Raw genomic sequence first — 25,119 nt, 5'->3', positions numbered from 1 at the left:
AGTCTATGCGAAGCCAACTCAACAGACTCAGTCTCTGAAGCCCTGACCAAATTTAGTGAGCGCCGCATCCCCCGAATAAAGTCATGGGGGTCCTCGTCGGGCTTAGACCCGTAAAACTCTGGAGGGCCACATAATAGAAACTCTCGAACCCTCAGACTGTCACGCCTATCGTCATCATCATCATCTCTCCGCCCGCGTCTGCGAGCCTGTCCCGCTACCAGAGTGGTCAATAACTGCACAGCCTCTCTCAGTGTCCTGTCCTCCGCCCCTTGCTGAGGAGCTGGAGGCGCGGGAGCTGAAGCCCCTGGAGCTAATGGTGAAGCTGCTCCAGACTCCTCTGACGATGAAGACGTAGCAGAGTCGGCTGGCCGGGACGTAATATCACGCATCATCTGAGCAAGGGTCCGAGTACCCTTCTGAGCCCGGCTGGTCTCTCCTACTACGCCCTTTTTCTTCTGGGCGGCCGTCGCCTTTTTCGGAGGCATCACTGAAAGAAAAACAACAACAGATCAAAACAGAATCATCCTAATAGCACAGTTCTATCGCACGATCTAAGATCAGAAGAAAAGACAACATCCTAAATGTCCTGTAGCCTCCTGTTTATAGATGTGGTGCACAACACACCGATAAACAAGACTCTACTAGACACGATCTGTGGACACTCCGAGGACAAACCGCTCTGATACCACTTCTGTCACGACCCAACCCCGTAGGCCGTGACTAGTGCCCGATCTGGGCACCCGAACCCATCTATTAAATATTATCTCAAATTCTATCAACTCATTCTAGTATATGGCGGAAGCTGACAAGGCTTTATTTCAAATTTAGGTAATTTCCAGAAAAATTTCGGCAGAGTTTCCTTTGTTTTACGGACTATCCAATATACCCTGCACGCAGAAAATACCAACGAAAGCCACACAGGGCTAACCAAGCAATATATAAACATATGCGGACCGGCCGCCTCGGCGTATAGGGTCGCCCAAACAACATATGCGGACCGGCCGCCTCGGCGTATGGGATCGCCCAAACGACATGTACATACATTCATACAGAAAGACCCTAACCCACAAACATGTCCACAGACCTCTAAACAGACCGACAGAATCATATGACGGGACAGGGCCCCGCCGTACCCATGAACGAATATATACAAATGCACTAATAAATATATATACCAAAAGTATAAGCTCCGGAAAGAGAGGAGCACTCCGAATAGCAGAAAGGGTGTCCTAAACAGGTGGATCACCAGGCTGTGCGTCTGTACCTGCGGGCATGAAACGCAGCCCCCGGAGAAGGGGGTCAGTACGAAATATGTACTGAGTATGCAAAGCAGAAGGTACAGAAATAAATCTGAATAATAATCGAATCAGATATATAGAAAATAATACATATCAAAATGTTTATTCCCAAAGTATAAATTATGCATAGGGCACTGGAAAATGTGGTCGCCCGCCTGTCGATGGCGCCACAACACAGCATAACACCAGAAAGTTTCAAATCTCCGAATCCCCGTCACACATCACAACACAGCATAACGCCAAACACAGCATAACGCCAAACATAAGTGGAACCCGGCCCTCGAGCAAGGAGCACGGTGAACCATAAACACAGCATAACACCGAAATATATCAAAAAGCGCACGACAACAGAACTGGCCCGGGACTCGGCGAAGGGAATAACAAAATGCACGAATAGAGTCGTGAGTAGTCATATGCATAAAATCAATATCATAAATTCAAACATAAGCAAAACGATCATATTTGAAAATTGAATAATAGTCTTAACATATTCTTTCAAAATCTCCCGAATTTCATAAAAGGAAGTCGCGGGACCCACGGATGGGAATTTACCCAAGTCGGGCCTGCTTATGGAAAACATACTCGTTATACGTAATGCAAACTTTTATAAAAATATATTGGAGCAATCCGAGCATTTATGTGAAAGATATGGCATTCGGATATTTCGAAGTTCCTTAAAGGGAAACCTTTTTGCGCAAAGTTCGAAAAGCGATTTTTCAAATACATAAAGGTTCATATTTCATCAGATCATACATAAGAGTGCCAAAGAACATATACGGATCATAACATGCTCGGATTTCGGATTTGAAAGTTTCCTTGAGGCTCTAATTTAGCCTATAAAAACTAAGACATGCCAAAAAGAAAGGAAGTTGCCTTACATACCTCAAACGCTCTCCAATATGATCCAACTCAAGCTAAGTCCAAACTATGATTCGGGCTGCCCAAGGTCTACAAACAAGCCATAAAATGCCAAACATTAGCTAAAGACTTTTTGGGCATTAAATTCCAATTTCGCCCTTAATTCTACAGAAATCCGGGCAGCATTTCCCCTGTAAATAGGCTACCCCGAGAATTTAACTCGCTCAAAATCAACAACAACAACCACAATAACCAACCTAGTAACATTGACAACCAATCCGAAAAGCAAAATAATAATGGTAGCTCTCTTTTACGCCATTTGACAACTTCCCAATTATTCAATTCCATGGCTTACTTTAAAGCCACAATATCGTTCGTACATTTGATTATTAACCCAAACCCATACTAACAACATTCAAGGGCATTCTAAGCAATTCATACCACATTTCCAACAACCCGATTTTTTTTTTCCAAGCTGGCCGAAAACAGCCCCAACCGAGACAGCCCTTTAAATTTTTTTTTCTTCATTTCCAAATCATGGTTTGTATCCTCAAATTACATTCTAACAATGCTATCTCATCAATATACCAATTACAATAAATATACAATAACCTCCAAAAAACAGTCCGCACATTAACAGCATCATTTTGAGTCAACAAACATTCATTTCCAACATAAGATTCATAGCGACGGCGATTAAAACATTAAGCGACGTTCATTCGTTCATCGTCATATAATGTGACCCATTTCAATCAACACTATATATACACATATATGGAGGATTCTCAATTGTTCTTCACCTTACAATGATCCCAATCAACTAACTAAACATTAATTCATAATTTCAATCACAACACAACAACACCCATCACACGACCCACTCCCAATCATACTATATTTCATGATTTCCAACCACTATAAGATACTACAACATGAATATAACCTTCATAACACAAAAACATAATGAATGCTTACCTTCCTTCTTCACTTCCTTCAATAGTTAGGGTTTGCAATTGGGCACAACTAGTGGTTGGATGACCCAAACAACTCTTCCACGTTACTTAGGGACTTCTAAATAGTTGATTTATACCAAGGAAATAATTTTGGGGTGGCTTGATTTGGATTTGGTTTTTCTTGGTTTGTAGCCGAGAGGGGTGTTGAAGGTGGTCTTCAACTCCTTGATTTTTTTTTCTAAGTCTTGCAATGGGGAAAAGATGACTACTTGGTCATACTTTAGGCTCATATAGTTGTTGTCCAAGTGTCCTTGGCCCACACATGGAGTGGACCAATTAAAATTGGCCACATAATGTGTGGGACCAATTCCCATTTACATGGCCACCAAGGAATTTATTTTTTATTTTTTATTTTTTTGCACAACATTTTAATTCCAATTTATGAATTGTGGTCCCAAATTTTTCCTAAGTGTTCAATGCCAATAATTCCATATATAACTTATGCCTCGAAATAAAATCAAAGGTCAAAAGTCCCGACTTCGAATCCCGGAATAGTCTTGGCTCTAAATTATCATAATTAATCCGGGTTGTCCCAATGTATAAAAATACGGGGCGTAACATTTGATTACCCTGTGTTATCTGTGTCGCTTGCATTATTTCATTTTATATCGCTTTGATTCTCTTAACCTTATCTGACTTCTTTTTATGCTTTTATTGAGCCGAGGGTCTTTCGGAAACAGCCGTCCTACCTTGGTAGGAGTAAGGTCTGCGTACACTCTACCCTCCCCAGACCCCACGATGTGGATTTCACTGGGTTGTTGTTGTTGTTGTATTCATAATTTTTATAATATATAAAATAAAAAATTTTGGGGCCTTCATTTGTGGGGAGCCTAAAGAAATTGCTTTAGTTGCTTCCCCCTCCCGTCGGTCTTGCACGCACATAAGTGTATGCGGTGATGCAACTTTTTTGCTTGATTTCAGGTGATACAGTTCGTACCCGCCTGATACAGCTGCTACCAATGAAGTCCGTGCTAAATCCAAGCTCTGGTCAGTACCCACTACTCATCAAGCCGAAGGTAGCTACTGCCTACCAACTTATTATATTTATATTTAGTTTTAAAGAAGTATCGGCGAAAGGTTATTAGAAGTACATTGCTGAGGCAGAGTATTAGGATAGAAGGTTAGTAGGTAATATGGTGTTGTCTTGCTTCCTTTATTATTAAGCCTAAGGCAGCTAGTGCGTACAAACTTAGTATAGTTATGTTTAGCTTTAAAGAAGTATTGGAGAAGGTGATTAGATATGACATTGCTCACCTACATCTTACCTTGTACATTACCCTGGGTTGTCTAGTTTCCCTTATCAGTATTATTATTATTACTCTCCTACTATCTTATTTATCAATTTTAGTATTACGTGTTGTTTCCTTTGCTTCGGTTATTAGTGTTGTTGTTGTTGATATTATTATTATTATTATTATTATTATTACTCTCCTAATATCAAGCCTAAGGCAGCTAGTGCGTACAAACTTAGTATAGTTATGTATAGTTTTAAGAAATTTCAATTGTATGTATAGTTCGAGCTGAATGTAGCGGGTGGCAGAAGCGTATTATTAGATAGTTGAATGTGTATTGTGAAATAATTATACTGAATGGATGTTAAGGTACTTCTTCAGAGGGCTGAAGAAGGTGAAAAAGAGGAACGGGCAGATGCTTGCTATTAATGAGGTATGATCTAGATATTTACACGTCTTGGATGTGTCTTTATGGATGAATGAATAGTAGTTTACTTTATTTCTGTTATCTGCTTGTATATTTGTTTTTTCACCTCAAAGTTAGTACATTGAGGTGATACGCTCCATCAACTGCGTCTCAATGCCAAATTAGTTGGGTTCCTCAGAGGATCCGCCATGTTTACATTAATTTTCACCCTCCTTTATTTGGGTGGGGTCTTGCTTTGCTTTGTAAAGCTTAAATTGGCATGTTGTCTGGTGTTTTCTCTAGTTCCCCAATTTGGTTTTGTGTTTCACCATGCATCCATTGCCTCTTCTGTTTTTTAAACATGTTTTTAGTCAGTTGAATAGGAAAGTGAAAACTAGCTTATTGGATTTCTGTATCCGATATTTGTTGAGGTGAATTCTAGATAGTCGACGTGCTAATTAGAATGTATGAGGGCATTTGAATTATGACCTTGTGAAGACAGTTCTCTTTATATGACATTATATTTCAAGTATAAAACTCTTATGTTTGGAAAGCTTTGTGTTACAAATTTGCCAATGTTGATTCATATTAGCCAATTTGATGGGATTGCTGGCTTCATGTTCTGTTTGCCAATCTTTTCAATGTTGTCATTTTCCTGTCCATTTTCTATGACAGTGGTGTCTAAGCCAGACCTCCTGTCTTGTTCATGTTTCATGCTGTATTGTTAGAAGCCGCCTTAATTTTTCTCACTATTACAAGTTACGACAGCACTTGCTTTATTGTTCTATCGGTCTGCCTAGTTTTCCTTGCAAGTTTAGTTTTAGGGATGCTTCGGTTTTGAGTTGTGCAGTTGCTTTCAGTACAATTTTGCTGAGGATGCTTGGTGTTCTTAGAATCCAGAACATATTATACCGTTGCTGTTTGTCACTAATATATATTTATACACACACTCACTTACTGTTGCTGTTTTGCATGACAAAAGAGATGTTTCTGGTGATATTACTCTTCTCATGCATGTCTCTTGGAGATTAGGGGTCAAGTTCCTGTGATGGGTTTAATTATAGAAGCAAGTTGGGGGCAGGATGAGTAACGGTAGAAAATGTGTGGTTATTGAGAAGTCGGGAAGAGAGTGAGAGGTGGCAGGGTAGCCAAAAAACCCTGTTAAGGGGATTCTTGAACTTCACTTTAAAAGTGGTATATTACTTTTTTGTATGACTGATTGCAATGTTATGTTTGTCTCTATACTATAGATCTTTGAGAAGAACCTGACTAAGATCAAGAACTACGGTATATGGCTGCGTTATCAGAGCAGAACTGGGTATCACAACATGTACAAGGAGTACCGTGATACCACTTTGAATGGAGGTGTGGAACAGATGTACACAGAGATGGCTTCACGTCGCAGGGTCCGCCATCACTGCATCCAGATCATTAAGACAGCCACTATTCCAGCTAAGCTGTGTAAGAGGGAGAGCACCAAGCAGTTCCATGATTCCAAAATCAAGTTCCCGTTGGTGTTCAAGAAAGTCAGACCACCTTCTAGGAAACTCAAGACAACATACAAGGCTACTAAACCCAACTTGTTCATGTAACATGTTAGGTCATAAGTCTATTGAGGAGCAACTTAGCATTTATGCAAATTTTGTTGCACTAGTTGGCCAGTTTGACATTAATCGAAAACCTATGTCCTTTTTTTCTTATAATTCTAGGTATCAGACAGTTTTTCCTTTCTGAGTTCTAAATTTGTTTTCTTCGACAGTTTCAGTACAAGTTTTATGTGTTCTCGCAAGGTTCATTTGTCATTTTGTTGCCTGGATTTTTTTTTAGTGTTGTGATATCACTACTATTGGTGTAAACTTATGCTTAGAGTTTACTTGAATGATTCCACTTAACCGATAAACAGATGGTGGTATCAGGTTAAGCTGATGCCAACAGTATTATCATGGCCAGGGAATGGGGAAAAGATACTAGTGTGAAACCATTTTCCTGATTAACAATAACAGAAGATGCTGTATCAGTGAAATTGGAGCCATTCTTTATCTATAAAGTGGTGTCATATTAGGAAACTTTCCCTGCTTTCTTACAATATCTATACAGCACACTGTAAAATGGTGTCAATAACAGAAGATGCTGTATCAGTGAAATTGGAGCCATTCTTTATCTGTAAAGTGGTGTCAATACTAGGAATCTTTCCCTGCTTTCTTACAACGATTTTACTTTTGATACAACATACTGTAAAATGGTGTCAATAACAGAAGATGCTGTATCAGTGAAATTGGAGCCATTCTTTATCTGTAAAGTGGTGTCATATTAGGAATCTTTCCCTGCTTTCTTACAATGATATTACTGTTGATACAGCGTACTGTAAAATGGTGTCAATTTTCCGCTTTATCGATATACTTGGCTGCACTTGACGTCATCTGGCCCATCTGCTTGTTTAGTTGTCTTTGTTATTGATATTCAAGCAGTGACATGAAATAATGCATCTCCATTCATTTAAGAGGAAGATAGGACATGATAATAACGCAGCTGACGAAGTTCATCAGTCTCTAATTTTTATGCAACACAATGTTTTTGAGATGGGAACTTAAAAATCCAATAATATGAATCATTATGCAAAAGAACAGAAGCCTTTCTTACATTCAATTGCATATAGCAGTGAACATTCAATTGCATATAGCAGTGATTGCTAGTGAATCAGTTAAAGTTGCATGTATTTGCTATGGTGCCGACGCTGAAATAACATTTTTCATCTTCAGTTTATACAAAAATTCTATCTAAAATCAACTAGTCCTCCGTTATCAAAATTCTAAAACTAGGTGTGTGTGGGGGGGGGGGGGGGGGGGGGGACACATCAAGATAACTCATACCTGAGATCTTTTCCTGACAAAAAAAGGAAAATAATTGTGTTTTGTTGGCTAATTTATTTATATCTCGTATAACCAATGTCATTCTGAATGAATTAACACATTCTCACGATTCTTTTCTATTTTTTATTTTCATTTTAACTATTAACGTTTGCTCCAATCATCGTATAATTCGAAAAATAAAATACATATAGTAGCATTTGATATCTTTCTTACTAGCACTAAAGAATATGGTGAAGTGGATTGGGATTGCACCTCTCTAACTTAAATATGTATGGGGCCGGTGCAGGAGGAATCGTTTCATCGACTGTTCCGTAATTTGAAAGCAGAGGACAAGTATAAAAAGCAGAGTAAATATGCATGGGGCCGGTGCAGGAGGAAACAACTGCGATAGATTACGTGATGGAAGCTGCTTCTGCACACTTTTCTGGTCTCCGATTTGATGGACTTCTCACTTCTGCATCATCATCATCATCTTCTCCACGTGCTTTTCCTACACCTACTCCCCTTGATAACACCCCTAAACAGCCTTTCGTCATTGGTAATTCCCTCTAATTCAACTTTCACTATCTATTTTGTTTATTGTGAATCAAATACATATTCCCTCTGTCCCTGTCCCAGTTTATGTGATATTTTTCACCCGCAAGGTGGCTCAGTTGGTTGAGCATGGACTTTCATAATGGAGGTCTAAGGTTCGAAATCCCGCCAGCAGGGGATTTGCCTTTTGAATCGAGCTCGTCACACGGGACTTGCCTAGGGCGGGTTATCTCTCCTGTGTGGTTTGTGAGCTATTACACAAGAACTGGATTTATCCCCGAAAGGTAGAGGCTGCGGGTTCCCATTTCATCAAAAAAAAAATTATGTGGTACTTTTCGCTTGATTCAAACTCCATGAACTTTAACCTAACATATTTTGAGATGTATTTTTTTGCCAAATTGATATGAAAAAAGTTTCAACTTATAGAACTTTTCATGTACTTTTTAAATATATAAGTATTAATGTTAAAATATTGAGTTAATCTAATTCAATTTAACTTCAAAGTTTAGTCAAATTGACTCTCGAAAAGCGAAAGTATCACATAAATTAGGACGCAGGGACGGTTAAAAATTGTTGTATTTTGTTTAAGAATTCGTTGTGAATCGAATACGTCTTAATTCTAGGCTAGTTTGGGGTTGACTATATGAACTTTCAGTATTTATTTTGCGGTATTTTAGGCACAAGAAATTTTGGAGGGTTATATGAATCATTTAATTTTCATTTGGCGCTATGTAGACCCGTTTCATTTCATTGATTCACTGTCTTGCTGACAATTTCGATGTTGTTTCTAAACAAACTACACCTCAATACTAAACTAGTTTATCACAACACTATAATAGAAATTTATGAAAAATCATTAATTCAGAAGATGAAGACTAAATCAATGCTAGTTTAGTATATAGTAAAAACAAATTAATTGCAATGTTGTTTCTAAAAAGATTCTTCAACTTTTACTTTGTGTCTATCTAATTAGTTCAAGAATTAAGTGTACAATTTAACGGCTTAAAATGGCCCAGAATAAAGGAGAATAGATATAGAGGATTCATATAATCCAGCTGGGGTTCAGGTGTAGTTGGTGGATTGGATTTTGAGGATGACATCCAAATTAAACCCCTCCCTACAAATTTTGCACTCTTCAGGGTTTAATTGTTTTTTTTTTTTTCGGTTTGTTCATGGAGATTCTGTTGTATCGATTTGACCTTATATTTGTTCGATTATTTTCTGGGGTTTTTTGAACAGGGGTTTCTGGAGGTACCGCATCAGGAAAGACTACGGTGTGTGACATGATCATCCAACAACTTCATGATCATCGTGTTGTGGGGGTCAATCAGGTTTTTTCATGTTATTGTCTTTGACATATGGTTATAATTTTAAAGCCATCAAAATATATATCGTTCTAAAGGATAGGAGAGGGTTGCACCAGGCGGAGTCCCCTTAGTAACTCAACTAGGAGGGTTGGGGGTTCAAGTCACCCTGGGAAAAGCTAGAAAAGCCACCACTGGCCCCTATAAACTGGAGTTCCAGGGTTGTGCTGTGATTTACCAAGCAATAAATACAAACAACATACCCAGTGTGATCTCACAAGTGGATCTGCGGAGGGTAAGGTGTATGCACACCTTAACCCTGCTTTTGTGGGGTAGAGGGGTTGTTTCTGATAAACCCTCAGAACAACGAACCAAAACAAGTTAAAAGGGGGAAAAAAAAAAAACCGGCAGCAAAGTGGCAAGATAAACACATCCAATAAAGCAACAGGTAACAAGAGAAACTAAGTAATAAATAATAAATAATAAATAAATAAAAGAGAAGAAAAAAGATTACATTCCTCTTAAGGTGGCATTGTGCCATTATTTCTTGATAGGCTTGACTATTAGTTAGCTCAAGTCTGCTGTTCCTATGCTCTAGCATCGCCATAGAGTATATAAAGTGAAACTAGATTTTACGATGTCTATGAATCCTAATAAAAACTATATGCTTTTCCTCAAATAGGTACCACTTTTAGTGTACATAAACTTAATGTCTGATTGTTTGAATTAAAGTAAGGATGCATGTTCGTCATCTTCATCATGGGATATTTATGGAGAAGTTCCCTTGATCGAAACATTTATTTTTAGTGACAGAAGTTTGATGATACTGCAGGATTCATTCTACCGGGGCTTGACGGCAGAAGAAATGACACGTGTCCATGAGTATAATTTTGATCACCCAGGTAATGCAATGTCCACAGATGTAACTGTTTAACTGGTGAAGATCTGGAAATTTGGATGAGGCGATTTAGCTTTCAGTTAACCAACACTATTATGTGCAGGAGCATGAGTTCTAACTGCACAATAATAATGATTTACTTTCAGATGCTTTTGACACTGAGCAGCTCTTAGAGTGCGTTGAGAAGTTAAAATCTGGGCTGTCGGTCCAAGTTCCAATATATGACTTTAGAACCCATCAAAGATGTTCAGATAGCTTCCGCCAGGTTTGCATCTGTACCCTGTTACTGTTGCGTTTTTCTGTCTCCCTCGTTTTCTCTTTTTCCATGAGAAGGTTCACACTATGCTCCTCATTTAAGGTAATTGGACAGCATTTAGTTGTTTCAGGTTGGAGTTTATCGACTCACATGTTTCTGGGTTTGCTGATTTTACTTGGATCTCGGTTCTTATTGATACAAAGGATCAATAAGACCTTTAAGCTTATTGCCTTATTGGTACATTCTCTAAAGGAGTAATGAGATTTTCCCAATTTGTATCAGTTTGCATCTGCTGCACAGTTCTTCCATTTAGCATGGCTCACCCGTTAATTTTGTTTCTCATGGGTCTATAAGATATTGTGCTTCTGTTTCTATTAAGAAGAGAAGTCTTTTAGAAATAGCTTGCTAGTTAAGTTTCTTTTGCGTTTGTTTATTCTTTTCTTTAGCAAGTTAACAAATCTCTAGCATGTAAATTCTGCCAGGTGAATGCATCTGACGTTATCATCTTGGAGGGTATTCTTGTTTTCCATGACGCACGTGTTCGCAATCTGATGAGTATGAAGATTTTTGTTGATACAGGTTCCACTTTAATTAATTTTGGCGCATGTTACGTGATGCAATGCATGTGCATCTCCATTCCAACTTATCATTTACTCCGTGTTGCCAATGGCGGATCCAGGATTTTCGGAAAAACAACTGAACCACTTGAGCGAGTCTTTTGCATTTCTTCATGGTGTTCAAAAGTTAATATATGTACATAAACATAGAAAATTTACCCTAGATATACACTGTAATGAACACCCTAAGCCTTTACTCCATCCGCCCCTGCGTGTTGCTGTTGTCATCATATTCTTTTTTACTTTGCCCGCATGTTCCATCAAGCTTATAAGCTTCATTTATGTGCTAATCCAAAAAAGATTTCAAGTTTTATGCTTTTACCGACAATGCAATCCAATATGACAGGCTTATCTTTTTATTTTCTTAACTTTTTTTAATTTTTTAATTTTTCTATTTTATTTTCTCAACTTATTGATCACTTCTTTAACTCCCCACAAGATATTCTACCTGTGGCTGACTTCTAGATTTTAGTAAAGAACAGCTGACTAAATTATTTTCGCAACGGTTAACTTCATCATTTTCAAGCATTGATTGCAGAAATAATTATCAAAAATAGGCTGACTTTTGGTAGCACTTTGCTTGGTTAGACCGAAATAAACCTCTATACTATCTCACTGTATGTCTGTATCTTACATTGAACTCCATCTTTTATCCAACCTCAGGAAAATATCCATAACAAAGTTTTTGTGTCAACTTTAGCTAAAACAGGACATATTTAGATCACATTTAGATGATATTCAGTTCATGTCAAACCATTAACACACCAAAAAAAGTAGTACTGTAATAAATAAGTAAAAGATATACTGTTAAAAAAGAAGAAGTAAAAGATATAAATCGAACCTACATGTTATCAAAGTTGCTTCAGTAATTTAATGGAAGCTAGTAGTAATTTGCTTTAATGTCCTTCACTGGTATCATGTTAGTTAATTTACATATTGAACTAAAGTAGATTACAAAGATCATGTAAACATTTCTTTCCAGAGTTTCTTCAGCTTAGAAGTTCTTGCTCTACTAGAACTCTCGAAGGGAGCATTTCCATTTGGAGAGTTGTAGACACTTGAGCCTGTTTAAGTATTCTTTAGTTTTAACCCATTGAAACTATCTTGATGCTTTTCTCCTATTGAAAGTCCTGTCTTAAGATTGCTAGAAATCCTTTTTCCTAGTCATGAATTGCACTTTACTGGTTATAATTGCTTTCTACTAGATGCTGATGTGAGGCTTGCTCGTAGAATAAGACGCGACACAGTGGAGAGGGGTAGAGACATAAACTCAGTAATTGAACAGGCAAGCGTTCCTTTCTTGAAATATGTTATACTGCCGTCAGTCCATTGTTGGGGATCAACGGTCTATTGGTCTTTAAAGTAATCTGAGGTTATTTTCTCTCTTTACTAAGCCATAGTTTTTCACCTGTGCACCAGATGTAATTTAAATTTGAAAGGGAAAAAGCTAACTGTTATCCTTGTTTTTGAGTTCAAATATTATCTTTTTTTTTTTTTGGTAATATCTTATGCATGGGTATTAAAATTGACTTACAGTTTATCTCTCAATCATGCAGTATGCGAAGTTTGTCAAACCTGCTTTTGATGATTTTGTTCTTCCTTCAAAGAAGTATGCTGATGTTATCATACCTAGGGGTGGTGATAATCATGTTGCTATTGATTTGATTGTCCAACATATTCGCACAAAGCTTGGTCAGCATGATCTTTGCAAGATATATCCGAATGTGTATGTTATTCAGTCAACTTTTCAGGTATGCACAATACTGTTTTTGATGATCAATGCTTTCAATTTGTTAGCTGATATGCAGATCATTTGGGCGAGGCACCTAAATATGCACTGAAAACGTCATCTTAGCTTAGGTTACTAGAATTAGCTAACTCTAAAACAAAATTGGTTGGTGAAAAGCACCATAATGTACTTGTAGGCTTTCAGATTAAGTGCATTAGTTTCCGATGATTAGCATAATTTACTACCGGGCTTATATCTAAGTTAGTGGATGTGGATGGACTAGAAGTCAAGAAAGAAAGGAAGAAGAGAACAATTTTCATTAACGACGACCATTCACGTATCTCGAGTAAAAAGATGAAGTATTTGCCTGACAATTAGGTCTAATTTATTGGTGAATTTGGTGTCTTCTGTATGTTTGTCTACTAATCGACAATTACCTTTTTTTGTCTGTATTGCAGATTAGAGGTATGCATACATTAATTCGAGATAAAGAAATTTCAAAGCATGACTTTGTTTTTTATTCTGATCGTCTTATTCGTCTGGTAAGCCTCAATTTTCTAAGCACTTTGGTTATGCCATGATTTACTAGGCTTATTCACTCTAATGAGAACTTAGAAGGAAATTTAATGAACTTTTTTTCAGGTTGTGGAGCATGGTCTTGGCCATTTGCCCTTCACTGAGAAGCAGATAGTCACTCCAACAGGTATGCTCATAAGACATTATATATAATCTGAAGGTCTTTTCTACTTGTTCTCTCTTTCAGTTTTCTCTATCATTACCTTGCGGACAAAACCGTTACTTCTTAGCATGGATTAACAATGAACCTGTCTACTTACTTTCAAATATACTTGGAATTAATAATAATTTAGTTATAAATTGTGGGGTTTATGAAGTGTGAGCCCAAATGTTACACAAGTTTGCATTTGAATACCTTTTATAGTGATTAGATGTAGATTTTTTTAATCATCCAAAAAGCCCTATTCTGCTTAAATTAAATGTTACTCCCTCTGTCCCAATTTATGTGGCACCGTTTGATTTGGCACAAAGTTTAAGAAAGAAAGGGAGACGGGTGAAACTTGTGCTTTAAAACAAGCATTAGACATTTGTGATTTGTGTGACTATAAATCATCTCACTAAGGGTATAACAACAACAATAGCAACATACCCAGTGTTATCCCACAAAGTGGGGCATCTCACTGAAGGTAAAATGAGAATTTTAAAATTAAATTGTTTCTAGATATATTCGGGACAAACTAAAAAGGAAAGTGTGCCACATAAATTATGACAGAGAGAGTATCTCTTGGAAGAAGTAAAAATGATTTTGATCCATTCATCAAAAGAAGTGTTTCACTAGATATTTCCTCCTGATTGAGTCAGAATACAGCAAGAGAAACTAATGTGATATCATTTTATCCTTTTCCTCAGTTATGCTATTTTGGTTTGCATGGTCTCTCTTGATGATTCAGCTTCATTATCTATTTGATGTGGAACTGTGCCTATCCATTTTTGAGTACTTTTCCATTTGTAGGAACCATCTATTCACCAGACCTTGTAGCCATCTGGAGGATAAATGAGTTCTGTGCTCAAGATCATCTTAGCTTTTCCACTCACCCCTATATTCTACCAATCAATCAAACTAGTTGGGTCAACTTAGCTTCAATCCCAAACTAGTTGGGGATTACTCCTGTATTTATTAGATTTTTTAAGGTTATTTGATGTTCATAACAAATGTACAACAACTACGCCTCAATTCCAAGTAAATTGGATCGGTTATATGGCCTTCTCTCATATTATCCTATGTGTGCTACTTGAATCTTCTATTGAATGTTCTCTTTGATGTTCATAACGTACTTATCATTTCCGTTTCTCCTTACTTTCTGAATCTTTGGTGAAAACTTCTTGTTAGCCGTTCATTAGTGATTCTATTAGTTATCAGTTTTCTGTTGCATATGTCTGCTGTATGTGAAACCAAGCTCATGTTTTTGGCTTGATTCAATTTTAGGGTCGGTATACACTGGTGTTGATTTTTGCAAAAAGTTGTGTGGGGTATCAATTATTCGAAGGTGAGTATTAGATCAGGCGCTAACAAGTTTCTTCACCTTTGGATATATACTGGGTTATGAGTTACCAGGTATATCTGATTTAAGTAATGGAATTCAGATATATAACTGTATCTATGTTTGTTTTACTTTACTCGATTCTACTGGGGCATTTGGAAAAGAAATGTGGTGGCATGTTTCGTGGTTTATTGGTATTTATGCATCAGTCAAGCAGTTTGATGCTGTGCATTGGTTTCTCTAGTTTATTCTCAGGACCAATCAATTTGCATAAAAATTGTGTTTATTTGCAGTGGTGAAAGTATGGAAAATGCACTTCGTGCTTGCTGCAAGGGTATTAAAATTGGGAAAATTCTGATCCACCGTGATGGTGACAATGGGAAACAGGTGATCCGTTTTGTTCTTTTTCTTTTCCGCTTCCACATTGATGATATCATGGATAATGTGGCGTTGAATTGCATCTGAGCAGCTTATATATGAAAAACTTCCAAAAGACATATCAGAGCGGCATGTCCTGCTCTTGGATCCGGTACTTGCTACAGGTACTGTATTTTGGAACCCATGACATCTAGCTTTTGGAATTTCCCCTACGAAGATCATTTCTTTTTCGAAACCAAATCTCCTACTAATAGGAAGAGTTGTTTTCTCTTGTAGGTGATCTCAGTCCTTTATATCTGGTGTTTTCGTGGGGACTTGCAAATCCTTCTTCTCTTGCTTTTATTTATTGCTGGAAAGATAAAATAATAGGGAAAGAGGATGTTAATCATGTGGATCAGGACCAGGGACTAAAATATAATAGTGGCAATGCAATTACTTGAGTTTTTTGACCTGGTCCGGTACCTGGGGATGAAATGTCCTTTTCTTTGCTACCCTTGTAGATGAAAAATAGAATTTGATCCTATATACATTTTCCTGTGAAGGTAATTCTGCTAACCAGGCAATTGAACTGCTCATACAGAAAGGAGTTCCAGAATCCCACATTATTTTCCTAAACCTCATCTCTGTGAGTATCTCTGAGACATCTGTGATAAGTGATAACGCAAGCTTTTCATAGGGCATTTCACCATGTATTGACTTCTGCTATCTTTTCCTGTAGGCACCCGAGGGAATACATTGTGTCTGCAAACGATTCCCGTCCTTAAAAATTGTCACGTCGGAGATTGATCTGATGTTAAATGAAGAGTTCCGTGTCACACCAGGTTTGGGAGAGTTTGGTGATCGTTACTTTGGCACTGATGATTGATACTACGCATTGTGCAAAGAGTCTCAAGATTGATGTACTCCAGAATTGGAACTTTAGCACCCTCGAAATGGGGATCTATGATCTGTGTCTTCTTCTGGTTTATTATCAACTGTTTCAGCACAAGTATAGAGAACACTCAATACTGGAAATTCTTAATGCTTATTGGCCGATGTAAAATCTAAACGACCGCTTGCTATACTCAAGCACATATTACTAATGAGACATGCATCTCTTTTTAAGTGTGAATCAGTAATTTCCATTGATCTGTTGGTTGAGTGAGTACGCTCTGCATTCTCGAATCTGTTAGCCTTTGAATTTGTCATCTAAGTTTGTATACCGTGGTGTTTGGCCAAAGCTTTTAGGAAAAGAATAAGTGTTGAGTAGTAGCTGAAGCTGTTTTTCAAAAGCTGAAACCTAAAACAGTTTTGTAACCTTAGCCAAACATAAATTGCTGCCTAATATTGGAGTGCTTTTTAAATTGATTAGTCAAACACAAATTGATGTTCTCCAAAAGTGCATTCCGAAAAGGAACTCACAAAAAACAATTTTCAAAATATGCATTTTTTAGAAGCTTTGCTCAAACAGACTATTACACGTGAATTTAATGCAAATAAAACGAGGATAGCTTATGTTGTATGCGTGCTTAATTCCTTCTAATACAGGTTACACAAAATACAAAGCACGATTGTACTAGAGCGTCAAAGTTCAAAGTCCCCTCCCTTCCCTTACGGACCCCAAAGAATGTTGGGTCTCACATAGTCGTGATGTAAGCGCTTACCTCATCTTAGTCGTGATGTAAGCGCTTACCTCATCTTAGTCGTGATGTAAGCGCTTACCTCATGATAGTCGTGATGTAAGCGCTTACCTCATCATAGGAAATTCATTCCTATAAATAGGTAGCTTATGGTTCATTTGTAAAATCATCAAGATCATTTGCTAAACACATCCCAAAGAGAGAAAAAAATCTAAGAGAAATACTCTTAGTGAAAGACCTAAGTAAGAGAAGGTCTTTGAGAGAATTTTCTGTGGTAAAATTCTTGAGTGTAATTGGGATTGGGGTTGTGAGGTTGAGTGTTGTAAACACTTGTAATATTTCTTCTTTAATAAGATCTGCAGCAGCAACGTGGACGTAGCTCTCACATTGAGGGTGAACCACTATAAATCTGTGTGTGCTATTTATTCTTCGCTTACATCACGGCGTAAGTAGGTTCTGTCTAAGGAGGTTGGTATTTAAGTGGTCCAGCTGTGACCCTCCAATCTTTCCTGGGAACCTGCTTACAAAGGTCGGATTTGGGATTAAAATCCTAACAAAGAAGTGTAGAAGAGAAGGCAACAAAAGACAACACCAGCAAACAAATAGAAATGTTGTGCAATGCTAGTGTTATAAAATGTGTTTGATATCTCCACATCTGTCTAAGTTTTAGTAGCACAGTTACCCCGGTTACATATGCTGGTGGGAGGTAGCAGATGCCCAATGCAATGATCCAAGTGGGTGCAATTAAAAAAATCTTTGGTTCACTCACCTCTCTAGCGTCGCTTCGTACCTAAACAACATCACTTTAAAAATAGGTACTTGATAGTGCTTAAAACAGAAAAATAATAATCAGTTAACTAATTGAGCTCCTTCTAGAAGTGTAGTATACACTGTTGAGACTCCACCTAACTCTTTAAAATTACTAACAATTTTTGGACTTCAGTATTCAATATCTTCTATTCGTCAAGATTTCATTCTTAACAAAAATATATAGAACTTCAGTTTTTGGTCATATGGCACCACCAACCATCATATAAGCAAATATACAGATACACTTTCTGCATCAAATTTCCATAAAATTTTACTCAGGATCGACTTGGTTAGTGGTAACATCCATATTTTCTTGACAACATAAAAAACAAAACAAATTGCGCGAAAAGTCTATTTAAAAATAAAAAGTTATTATACTCCACACTGAGAAAAAAAATATCTACTATAAAATAACCAACAATTATGTACGTTGTATGTCTTTCTGATATACATACAATTCAAATATTGTATACCATGATGATATTATTTACAACCGTGTGATTCAAACTTTTTTTTTTTTAGTTAGTTTACCATTAAAGTGTATGAAAATGTAAATTATACACCCCAAAGTATGCAATATACATTGCTGCAGTATAATTTGTAAGGAGGGAATTATATGCAGTATAATTTTGTAAGGAGGGAATTATATAAAGGATAAATATTCTATTCCACGATATGAAAAAAAAAAAAAGTAAAAATTACGCGACGTGGCAAATATTTAGACTGTATCTACGATACATAGCTATAGTTTCAAAAATTAAGAAACATAGCTACATTCTGGGTTTTGTAGCAAATACATAGTACACGCATGCAGAGGCGGTTCAACGAAATCCGTGGCCTAAAGCCAAACCTCTATAAGAGGCCTTAAATTTACCTAATAAAATTTTATATATATTTATTCTAATTATTTTTTTTTGTGAAGATGGTATACAAACCATCTTGTACCTATTTTGATTATTCACATGCTAGCTTCCACTATTAGAAATATTTAGTAGCTTTATTCACTAAAATTTAAGTAAATATTTGTATAAGAAACATATATAGATGGTTACAATAATATTTTTATAACTACTCATAATCTAATAATTTCAATTTTGTATCATTGAGTAGATGTCAAATAATGTCATACATTTAAAACAATTCAAGTCTATTTTGAAGTGAAAAAATGATTTAATCCACTATTAATAAGAAATAATCAATTCTAGAAGAGACTACATCTTCTTAAAATTTTCAAAGTCGAGTTTGTTCACTTTTATATATTGCATAATGTTTATCACTCTCTAATTTATGTGAATGTGTTTGACTAGACACGAAGTATAAGGGAAAAAGAAAGATTTTTTAAAATTTTTTTGCTCTAAAATACGCCATAGAAATTTCGTGGCTATAACATCTCAAAATGGGTAGAACGTTATAAAATTATATTTTATCAAATATGAAAAGTTGTCATTCGTTTTGCTAACTAAAAAGGAAAGAATGTCACATAAATAGGGACGAAAAGAGTATAAAATTGAAATTATTTATTTCAATAACCTGTATCACATTTCAAAAAAAGAAGTATAAAATATAATCTCTTTTATTCATAATTTTTACAATATATAATGAATATATAAAATGAAAAAATTTGGGGCCTTCATTTTTTTGGGGGTGGGGGGGGGGGGGGGGGGGGGGCTAAAGCAATTGCTTTAGTTGATTACCCCTCCAGCCGACCCGCACATAAGTGTATGCGGTGATACAACTCTTTCGATCGATTTTAACTGATATAGTTGGTACCCACCTGATATAGCTGCTATCGGGCCTGATCAAGCTCTTCCGCCTAATGCAACAATTATAACTACGTTTCGTAAATACCCAAATTGTAGCTGAATTACACGCTAAAACATACTCCCTCCCACTTTTACTTGTCCACTTTTGACTATGCACACCCCTTAAGAAATAATAAATGAAGTGTGTAATTTACCAATGTACCCATATTAATTAGTGCATATTTTATTGGATTTGAAAAATGATTTGAAGTGAGTATTTAATGCTATGGGTAAAATAGAAAGAAAGAAATTATCTTGTCTTGATATGTTAAAAATGATAAATAAAAGTAAAAAATTATTTTTGAAATATTGAATAAGTAAAAGTGAACAGAGAGTAATTATTTGTCAAAGTTTCTCGAAATAGAAAATCCGTTAAATATTCTACAACAGTCGATGGGCTATTCCAAAAGGAGTTAGGTTGTTGTAGCCCATAGAAATGTGGTGGGTAAGTGGGGCTCCATTTGTTCCATTTGTCAAAAGGTAGCAGCCAATATTCCATTTGACTATACTCTCTTCTTCACCTAATTCCCTTTCTTCTAACTCCTAATAAACCTCCAAATACACACATCAAACTTTATCAATCGGTGCAGAAATGGGGGCAGGACGTGAAGTTGTAATTTCGTTGGATGGAGTTAGGGACAAGAACATTATGCAACTCAAGAAAATCAACACTGCTATTTTCCCTGTACGCTATAACGATAAGTATTACACTGATGCTATTGCCTCTGGTGATTTCACCAAGCTAGGTTTGTATTCCCTTTTTTTTTTTTTTTTTTTAATGGGGTCCTTTTTATTTTGCATAATAGTAGTTATAAATTTCTTGTGTGATGTAGTGATCTCCTTGTCACAAAAGGATCTTTTTTTTTCCCCATAAGTTAGAAATGTTTGAATTTTTTTGTTCTTAAAAAGAACTACTATTTTATTCTCCAAATAGTAATAGTTTTATATAAAATTACTAAATTAGATAATGAGCTGACCCGAGCACCATGGTTATAAAAATGAATGACAACAATGAGTAGAGTTAACGGGCACAGCTATTTTCCATGTTGCTCGTACTCTTCAAAGATGTCCACAGGTGTGTATCATATCCTCCAAAAGTAATGCATTTTTGGAGGACGTGACACAGGTACTACAACCTTTTTGGAGAGTTCGAGCAACATGGCCTATTTTACCTCCTACAAGCTTATTTGGAAATGGAGAAAGGGGACTTTGCCTCTCTCTCTCTCTTTTTGTTTTGATGTGCAAGTACTGTAACATTTGGGAGTCTAATGAAGAAAGAGGAGTAGTAGTTATAACAGTTTCTAGTCTATTATCAGTGTAGCAAGTACAGGAATGTACTGATAAAAGCAAATGGATAGTAGCTATGGGACAAGAGAAATCATAGGTAGATGCCAAACTAATAAGAGGGAACTATGATGCTTACACAGTGCTACAACTCACAACAAGGATACAACAAAAGCTGCGCCTCAATCCCAAACTAGCTGGTTTGGCTATATGAATCCTTTATATCCATTCTGCGCTAATTTTGGTTTGTTTATTAGCCACAAGATGCTTTTTATAATATTTTGCCATGGTTTTTTATACTGCTTTAAACTGCTTGTCCTTGTGCCGAGGGTCTACTGGAAACAACCTCTCTACCTCCCAAGGTAGGGGTAAGGTCCGCGCACACTACCCTCCCCAGAACCCACTTTGTGGGATTTCACTGGGTATGTTGTTTTTGTTGTATTAGCCACAAGAATGACTCCAGAAAAGAAAAGGGAAGGAAATCGAGGCTTTTACAAAGGGGTTGTTTCTTGGATGAGCTAAGTTTAAGTAGTTACAGGGGGTTTCATACCTGTATGTGGTAGTTTTACACTCTGGTACACTTGAATAAACACATTACTCTCTAAAGAGAAAATGAACCGCTTAATTGTAGTGACATTCTTTAGGACTCTCTTCTGTTGCTCGATATATTTGGTTGTTATAGTTTGTAGTTGGTATTCTGGTCTTCTTTTCCCTTATTTACTGATTGTCTTGGGTTGGAATCTGCTGTAGTTGTTTTCTGTGTGTATCGCCAACTGTTACAATGTGAATAAATCTCTATTTATTGAAGAAGTATACAACTTCAATATTGTTGCAATATTCTTTAGAAAGGCAATCATCTCAATGCTCCTTAGCCCAGTGCTCATGAGGCAGTGTGCAACCTGTGCTCTTTTTCTTGTGTTTACAAAGTGAAGTATAACAATGAGAAAAGCTTATATTTTACAAAAGAAGATATTAATCTGGTGGTATATTTGGAAGGAAAGATATTCGGGAGTTTTTTAAAGCAAGAAGGAATCTGTAATTACTTTAAAGCACAGATGCATTTCTCTATAGTTTTTTTGGTGCAACATGGCAATACCTAATGATACAAAAGCCGTGGTTGGCTTTTGAGTTCATTACAGAACTTGTATTGAGGCTTTTATCTGTATACTTTCCAGCAGTTTTGATGCTCTTTTATACATTACCCTTTACCCATAAAAAAGATTAATTTGAAATACAGGAATATATAATGTGAAATCGCCTGCTTGGACAGGTATCAATTTTTGTCTTTAAATTCTGAGTTGTTGGGGATGCGATTTCTCAGAGGACTTTCTGATTTACTTGAAAGTTATATGTAGACAGGAGACCTAGTGCTATATGTCCTACTTAGATAGAATAGAAATGGTCCTCTCCCTTAAAGGAGTAAAAGAAACTTAGCTGGTTGACTTTGACGGCAAGTATATCTGGGAATATGCATCTCTAAGGGTTGTATCTCCACACCATCTCTGAGGGCTTTATCTCCACATCTCTAATTGAAGTGTTACTCTAAAATTTCTGCATGCCTTTTTTTTTTCCCCACTTAGTATGACATCCGCAACTCTATCTTCAGCGTTCTACTATTAATTAGACTGTTTAGATTCTCATAAAAACATTTCAAATGATTTTGTTTCCATTGTTTAGGAAATTAGGTGATTTAAACATCTTGGAGTAAACGACAAATAACTTTAGCTTTTCGTCGATCATTTGTTCTTATATTTAGTGAAATAGTTCCCTTCGGTTTTTTGTATTATAGATGTCATTTAAGAATGAGCATTTAACCTGAAAGCTAAAGGCAACCGGTAAGTAGTTCTTGACATTTTTAAACCCTTTTGGAATTACACTATTCATGTCGGACAACTAGCGTGTGAAAATCCTACCCAACTAATCATAGCTCATGAGCATCTAATCCAAAAAAAGTTAAGGCAATGGTTGGAATAGCTCATGGCATTTTATAATAAACCCTTTTGGTAACCCTTACACTACTCATGTGGAACAACTATGTGGCTCAATACGTCTCGCCAGTGTAACCCCATTTTGGGTTCACACATGACTTTTAATGCGGACTTGCGATTGGTTTACCAAAAAATTGTTTTATCTAATGAGAAAGAGGCTGATCGTCTGACCCTAAATATTGAAGAGTTGGGTATCCATGACCTTTATAAATTCCTCTGGAAGAACAACTAGTGTTTTCACGAATGCCCATTACTGAAACTTTAAGTGCCTTACCGTTTATTTTCTTTTGCACCTAAGGAGAAAGGCTTTGCTCATAACTGGCAGAAGTGGGAAAGGACACATTTCTGGCAGAAGTGGGAAAGGCCACAATTCTTGTGTCTCTCTGTATATATTAGAAAATCATAGCATGTATATTCTGCTTAAATGTTCTACATTCACCATGCACCTCTTTTGCTTGTTTCTTATGTATATAAAGATGGAAGACCATTTAATTGGCTTCTGCTTGAAGAAATACTCCTCCGTTACTATTTAGGTGCCTCTTTTTTTTTGGACAAACTATTGAGTAGAGAGTTGTAGTTGAATCATATTTTCAGTAGAAGTGGGGAATAATTGAAACCTTGCATTTAGAGAGTTTTCTGATAAATCCAATATAGAGAGATGTGTAGCAAAGTAAAGGGAAGACTAGTATCGGGATTTCTTCCAAGTTAGAGAAAACTGTGTTTAATTTGAATGTCCAATGAAAACTTTTTCCAACAATATCCCAGAAAATGAATACTTCCAGTATATTTCTCTGTTTCTGATCTAAGCTTTCAGCTTTTCTCTCTTTAGATATTTCACAAAACTATTTTTTATCTTTTGTACCTTCAAATGTATGCCCTTCCAGATAAATTCAAGGAATGCATCTCTATCTGGTCTAAGCTTTTCCTTTAGAATCTTGGATATTCTTCAGAACTTACCGTGTTTAATTTTTTTTTGTGCCTGCAGCATATTACAGTGATATCTGTGTAGGTGCAATTGCATGTCGCCTTGAGAAGAAGGAGGGTGGGACTGTTAGTGTTTACATAATGACTCTGGGTGTTTTGGCTCCATATCGTGGGTTAGGTACTGGTAAGGGCTCTCTTATCCTGCTCTCCTTGTTCAAAGTTAAAGTTACCATTTAACTTTCCATGGTTCTTTTCCACTTTGACTGCTCAATTTCTTAGTATTATGGCATCAACCTTCAAATTGTCCTTTTAATCTTTGAAATTGGTTGAAAGGCATTTACACCATTTCAAACACAAAACAGAAACTTCTGATAAGTTATTTAACTCTTTCTTTGACAAAAATGAATAGCAACAGTGTCAAGTAGGTGGCATCTTTCTCCATACATCTCAATAAAATTGAGCTGCTTCTCATTTAGTTCATCTTCTTATTCTGGTGCAGGCACAAAGCTGTTGAATCATGTTCTCGATCTTTGTGCCAAGCAGAACGTTAATGAGATTTATTTGCATGTGCACACAACTAATGAAGATGCCATCAATTTCTATAAGAAATTTGGATTCGAGGTTACAGATAAAATCCAAAACTATTATACAAACATTACCCCACCAGACTGTTTTGTCCTGAAGAAGTTCATCACTCAAACAAAGAAATAGACATTGTGAGCTATTTGGTTGAGTCTTGGTCAAGCCTTCACAGTATCTTGAGGTTCTGAGCCTTCTGGTTCTAGTTTTTGCTATTTATGGGTAATGTACCCTCATTGAATTATCACCAGGTTCCCCCCTTCGTTTAGAAAATTATCTTAATCTGCAACAAAATGACAGTTGAATGATTTCCCTGTAATAGAAATAGTTCAGTGCAATGCAAACATTTTGGTCATGAGGGGTTCCCTTCTAATGAATATATGTGGAAAGTGCTTATGTCAATTGCAAACAGGAAATATGAAGTTTACTTTGAGGTTTTTATTAAAGTCATGTGGATTATTCCACTCGGATTAAAAAGCAGATTGATGATGCTAACGCTTCAGCATCATGATGAAGCATATTTGTTGTCTATACTATAATATACACCAATACTTGATTTTTTTCTGCTTCCTTTTTGATAGTATTGGTCTTGTTTAGAGTATTAGTCTAGTAACTCAACTAATCCACTCGTGGAGTGTCCCCTGTATTGTAGTTGTCTGGTAG

The 25,119-nt window shown here is 36.6% G+C and overlaps 3 protein-coding genes and 1 long non-coding RNA gene across 7 annotated transcripts; 3 read left to right on the top strand and 1 right to left on the bottom strand.

The window, feature by feature from the left end:
* Positions 1–852: 852 nt before the first annotated feature.
* Positions 853–3,932, bottom strand: LOC132643927 (uncharacterized). The gene is made up of 3 exons (XR_009583805.1): positions 3,132–3,932; positions 2,181–2,246; positions 853–1,264 (listed from the first exon to the last, which is right to left on the bottom strand). It is a non-coding gene; the product is annotated as an uncharacterized LOC132643927 (long non-coding RNA).
* Positions 3,933–4,057: 125 nt separating this feature from the next.
* Positions 4,058–6,510, top strand: LOC132616304 (large ribosomal subunit protein eL20y-like). The gene is made up of 4 exons (XM_060330861.1): positions 4,058–4,062; positions 4,100–4,156; positions 4,771–4,834; positions 6,058–6,510. Exons 1-4 carry the CDS (start codon positions 4,058–4,060, stop codon positions 6,397–6,399), a joined length of 468 nt encoding a protein of 155 aa, XP_060186844.1. The 3' UTR covers positions 6,400–6,510.
* Positions 6,511–7,744: 1,234 nt separating this feature from the next.
* Positions 7,745–16,554, top strand: LOC132643933 (uridine/cytidine kinase UKL1, chloroplastic). Of its 4 annotated transcripts, none has more exons than XM_060360469.1 (14): positions 7,753–8,215; positions 9,451–9,542; positions 10,348–10,417; positions 10,560–10,678; positions 11,152–11,248; positions 12,492–12,571; positions 12,843–13,037; positions 13,474–13,557; positions 13,658–13,718; positions 15,018–15,078; positions 15,366–15,459; positions 15,542–15,614; positions 15,993–16,075; positions 16,169–16,554. In XM_060360469.1, exons 1-14 carry the CDS (start codon positions 8,035–8,037, stop codon positions 16,313–16,315), a joined length of 1,437 nt encoding a protein of 478 aa, XP_060216452.1. In that variant the 5' UTR covers positions 7,753–8,034; the 3' UTR covers positions 16,316–16,554. The 4 variants fall into 4 exon arrangements, with proteins under 4 accessions (XP_060216459.1, XP_060216452.1, XP_060216465.1 ...); XM_060360482.1 differs by lacking the exon at positions 7,753–8,215 and adding an exon at positions 8,343–8,495; XM_060360476.1 differs by lacking the exons at positions 15,993–16,075; positions 16,169–16,554 and adding an exon at positions 15,727–15,970 and having other exon boundaries at positions 7,745–8,215.
* A 3,580-nt stretch (positions 16,555–20,134) lies between these two features.
* Positions 20,135–24,811, top strand: LOC132643914 (uncharacterized). Its single transcript, XM_060360453.1, has 3 exons — positions 20,135–20,427; positions 23,939–24,061; positions 24,377–24,811. Exons 1-3 carry the CDS (start codon positions 20,274–20,276, stop codon positions 24,586–24,588), a joined length of 489 nt encoding a protein of 162 aa, XP_060216436.1. The 5' UTR covers positions 20,135–20,273; the 3' UTR covers positions 24,589–24,811.
* Positions 24,812–25,119: the final 308 nt, after the last annotated feature.

This window comes from Lycium barbarum, chromosome 1, assembly GCF_019175385.1.
Source record: "Lycium barbarum isolate Lr01 chromosome 1, ASM1917538v2, whole genome shotgun sequence".
Classification (NCBI taxonomy): Eukaryota; Viridiplantae; Streptophyta; class Magnoliopsida; order Solanales; family Solanaceae; genus Lycium; species Lycium barbarum.
The sequence above is the reverse complement of the archived record's forward strand: the minus strand, read 5'-3'. Positions and strand labels throughout refer to the sequence as shown.

Excerpts from the sequence above, each read along its gene's own strand:
- LOC132616304 (XM_060330861.1), top strand. Across the intron at positions 4,157-4,770 it reads CGTGCTAAATCCAAGCTCTG|GTACTTCTTCAGAGGGCTGA; the intron begins GTCAGTACCCAC and ends ATGGATGTTAAG. Across the intron at positions 4,835-6,057 it reads AGATGCTTGCTATTAATGAG|ATCTTTGAGAAGAACCTGAC; the intron begins GTATGATCTAGA and ends TCTATACTATAG.
- LOC132643933 (XM_060360469.1), top strand. The coding sequence starts at position 8,035 with ATGGGGCCGGTGCAGGAGGAAACAACTGCGATAGATTACGTGATGGAA. Across the intron at positions 8,216-9,450 it reads TAAACAGCCTTTCGTCATTG|GGGTTTCTGGAGGTACCGCA; the intron begins GTAATTCCCTCT and ends TTTTTTGAACAG. Across the intron at positions 13,719-15,017 it reads GCAGATAGTCACTCCAACAG|GGTCGGTATACACTGGTGTT; the intron begins GTATGCTCATAA and ends ATTCAATTTTAG.
- LOC132643914 (XM_060360453.1), top strand. The coding sequence starts at position 20,274 with ATGGGGGCAGGACGTGAAGTTGTAATTTCGTTGGATGGAGTTAGGGAC. Across the intron at positions 20,428-23,938 it reads TGGTGATTTCACCAAGCTAG|CATATTACAGTGATATCTGT; the intron begins GTTTGTATTCCC and ends TTGTGCCTGCAG. Across the intron at positions 24,062-24,376 it reads ATATCGTGGGTTAGGTACTG|GCACAAAGCTGTTGAATCAT; the intron begins GTAAGGGCTCTC and ends ATTCTGGTGCAG.